Genomic DNA, 2,279 nt, shown 5'->3' on the forward strand with positions numbered 1-2,279 from the left:
AACAGCTGTCCCTACACAGCTTTCAGCATGTGTATTCGACCGCAGCACCTAGTGCCTTTTCTCAAAATAGAAGAAAATAGTATGCTGAAAGAGATAATGTACTGACGACGCAGAGAAGTGCTGGAAGGCTACTGGATCGGCTCGGTGGTTATGCTACCTAGCAGGAGAACAATGGTGGGGTTTTAAATGACCTAATAGCTAAAACGAAGAGCTAAATATTAAATCAAAGCATCTCAGGGCCCACCTCAGCCATTGTGCGTCGTTGCCAGCGCTCTCCATTGTCAACTCTTCGTGTCGGTCATCACATCGAAGTCGGCACAGCAAAAAAAAACACCCACTAACCAGTTTCATTTGCAGGTACAACGCAGCAACATGTGTCTAATTTATGACCCTTAATGTGACACAGCTAAGCGTTGTTATAACTACTAATCTGATGCCGTATCTTTGCCTACCCACTATGATTGACAGCGATGAAACATAAGTAATTAAGAGGACCTTAAACGACCAATTTCATTAACATCGTCTTCTAAACGGTGACCTGCACAGTAGGACTTTGTAAGCTCTGACCTTTCTGCCACTCTACGAATTCCTTAACTCTCATTAATGAGTGACAATGGATTAAGTAGCTTTTCGTTTTAGCACAAAAATAATTAAACGTGGTCTCTAGAAAGAGGTAAATATTAAAAGCACCCTTCTGAAACAACTATACACTAAATAAGCAAAGCAAGGGGCGTTAAAAGTCCAATCTATTGCAAAAATTTAGTAAAACCAAGAAATACCAGACGGTTTGTACTTTTTTTTCCAGTCCGGTGTAAGAATGGGGTTTTTGGCAGTTCATATCTCTCCAAAATCTGTCGCTAAAGAATTGGATGCTCTCTACTATGTTACAAAGGAGTGTGAGAGCTTCGCAAACACTCCGGTAAGATCACTTCTACTGTTGTATACCTGAGCAAGCTTTGTTTTTAAATTGAACAAAGGCTACAATTTTTGTGCATTTGATCATTTCATGGAAAATTTTGCTTCTATTCTACTTGAATAGAGGCCTGCTTTTGTGTGTGTGCAGCTAAAGCACCCACAAGGACTACTGCTTCACTCAATCATCTCTGAGCAGGTAGAGGCATCTTAGTCAAGATGCAGTTGCTACAAATGGGCAAAAGAACCAGGAGATTAGAAGCTCCATGGCACCAAATTAAAGGTTAAATTATTAAAGGAAATTGGGCTGTGTAGTTAAAGCAACTGCTTTGTGGAGATATGTGCATGAACTGAGTTTACACCTACTATTTCTACTTCATCCCGGCAGAATCTGGTCCTTTTGGGTGACATGAACGCCGACTGCTCTTACATCACCAAACAGGCTCGAGACAAACTTCTTTTGAGAACAGACAAGCAGTATGAATGGCGCATTACAGATGATATGGACACAACTCTATCCCCAAAACAATGTGCCTACGATAGGTTAGTTGCTGTTCTGTAATCTAACTGCAAGAAACTCGTCTAGATGAATCACTCGTTTCCCTCTCCTTGTTTAGCCTATTCAGAGCATAAGGCTACTTAAACGCAATTCCTTTTGCAGTTTACCGCCTGATAAATCTGCCAAATTCGAAATGACTCGGATATCAAGAGAAAAATTCCTTGCTTAAACAAAAGAGTAGATACTTTTGCATCTCATTCAACCAACAAGTCGGAAGCTTACGTTTGCCATTCAATGTTGTTAATGCAGATCGTTTAATTCTTCTGCTTTCACATAATAAATCTGCGTTTTACTACACCAACGGTAAGCTAAAGCTCTAAATATATAAATGAACAGGGCCAGGGGGTGTGTAGTAGAGGATGTTGTGCTCTCATTTACCTCTATCCATATCCATCTTCGTTGTCGATTTACGCCTTTACATCCTTGAAATTGATGTTATAGTAACGACTTACTTTAACTTACAGTTTTAAGGTTCCTCGAGTTCAGTGTAGCACCGAGTACAGAGGAGATATAAGAGACTTTAACTATGTTTTCCGTTTACACCTCCTTGCAGGTAAGTGAAGCACAGCCTACAAGAAGGACGTTGATGCTGGGAATGGCGGTGCATTTCTCAGCAATCGTGTGTTCTTAATCTTGTGTCTGTTTCAACAAGGTCGCTGGGAACGTGGCTCATGGTGCTTAGATAGAAAACTCCACCTTACATATGAGTTGACATGATAAAATAAGTAGTGGTTTATTCTAATTTCATCACTCCGTTTAAGAATTCTGAAAGGAATGCTATTCAATGTCAGGACCGATAGATTCAGTG

At 40.3% G+C, this 2,279-nt stretch overlaps 1 protein-coding gene across 1 annotated transcript; it reads left to right on the top strand. All coding sequences in view use genetic code 11, as the record gives it.

Annotated features, from left to right (window-relative positions):
* Window positions 1-817: 817 nt before the first annotated feature.
* On the top strand, window positions 818-1,474 carry EGR_06251 (Deoxyribonuclease-1-like protein; the record flags this gene model as incomplete). Its single annotated transcript, XM_024495500.1, has 2 exons — window positions 818-919; window positions 1,301-1,474. 2 exons carry the CDS (start codon window positions 818-820, stop codon window positions 1,472-1,474), a joined length of 276 nt encoding a protein of 91 aa, XP_024350023.1.
* Between the last annotated feature and the right edge of the window lie 805 nt (window positions 1,475-2,279).

Source organism: Echinococcus granulosus (genome assembly GCF_000524195.1).
Source record: "Echinococcus granulosus chromosome Unknown EG_S00054, whole genome shotgun sequence".
NCBI classification, from domain to species: Eukaryota; Metazoa; Platyhelminthes; class Cestoda; order Cyclophyllidea; family Taeniidae; genus Echinococcus; species Echinococcus granulosus.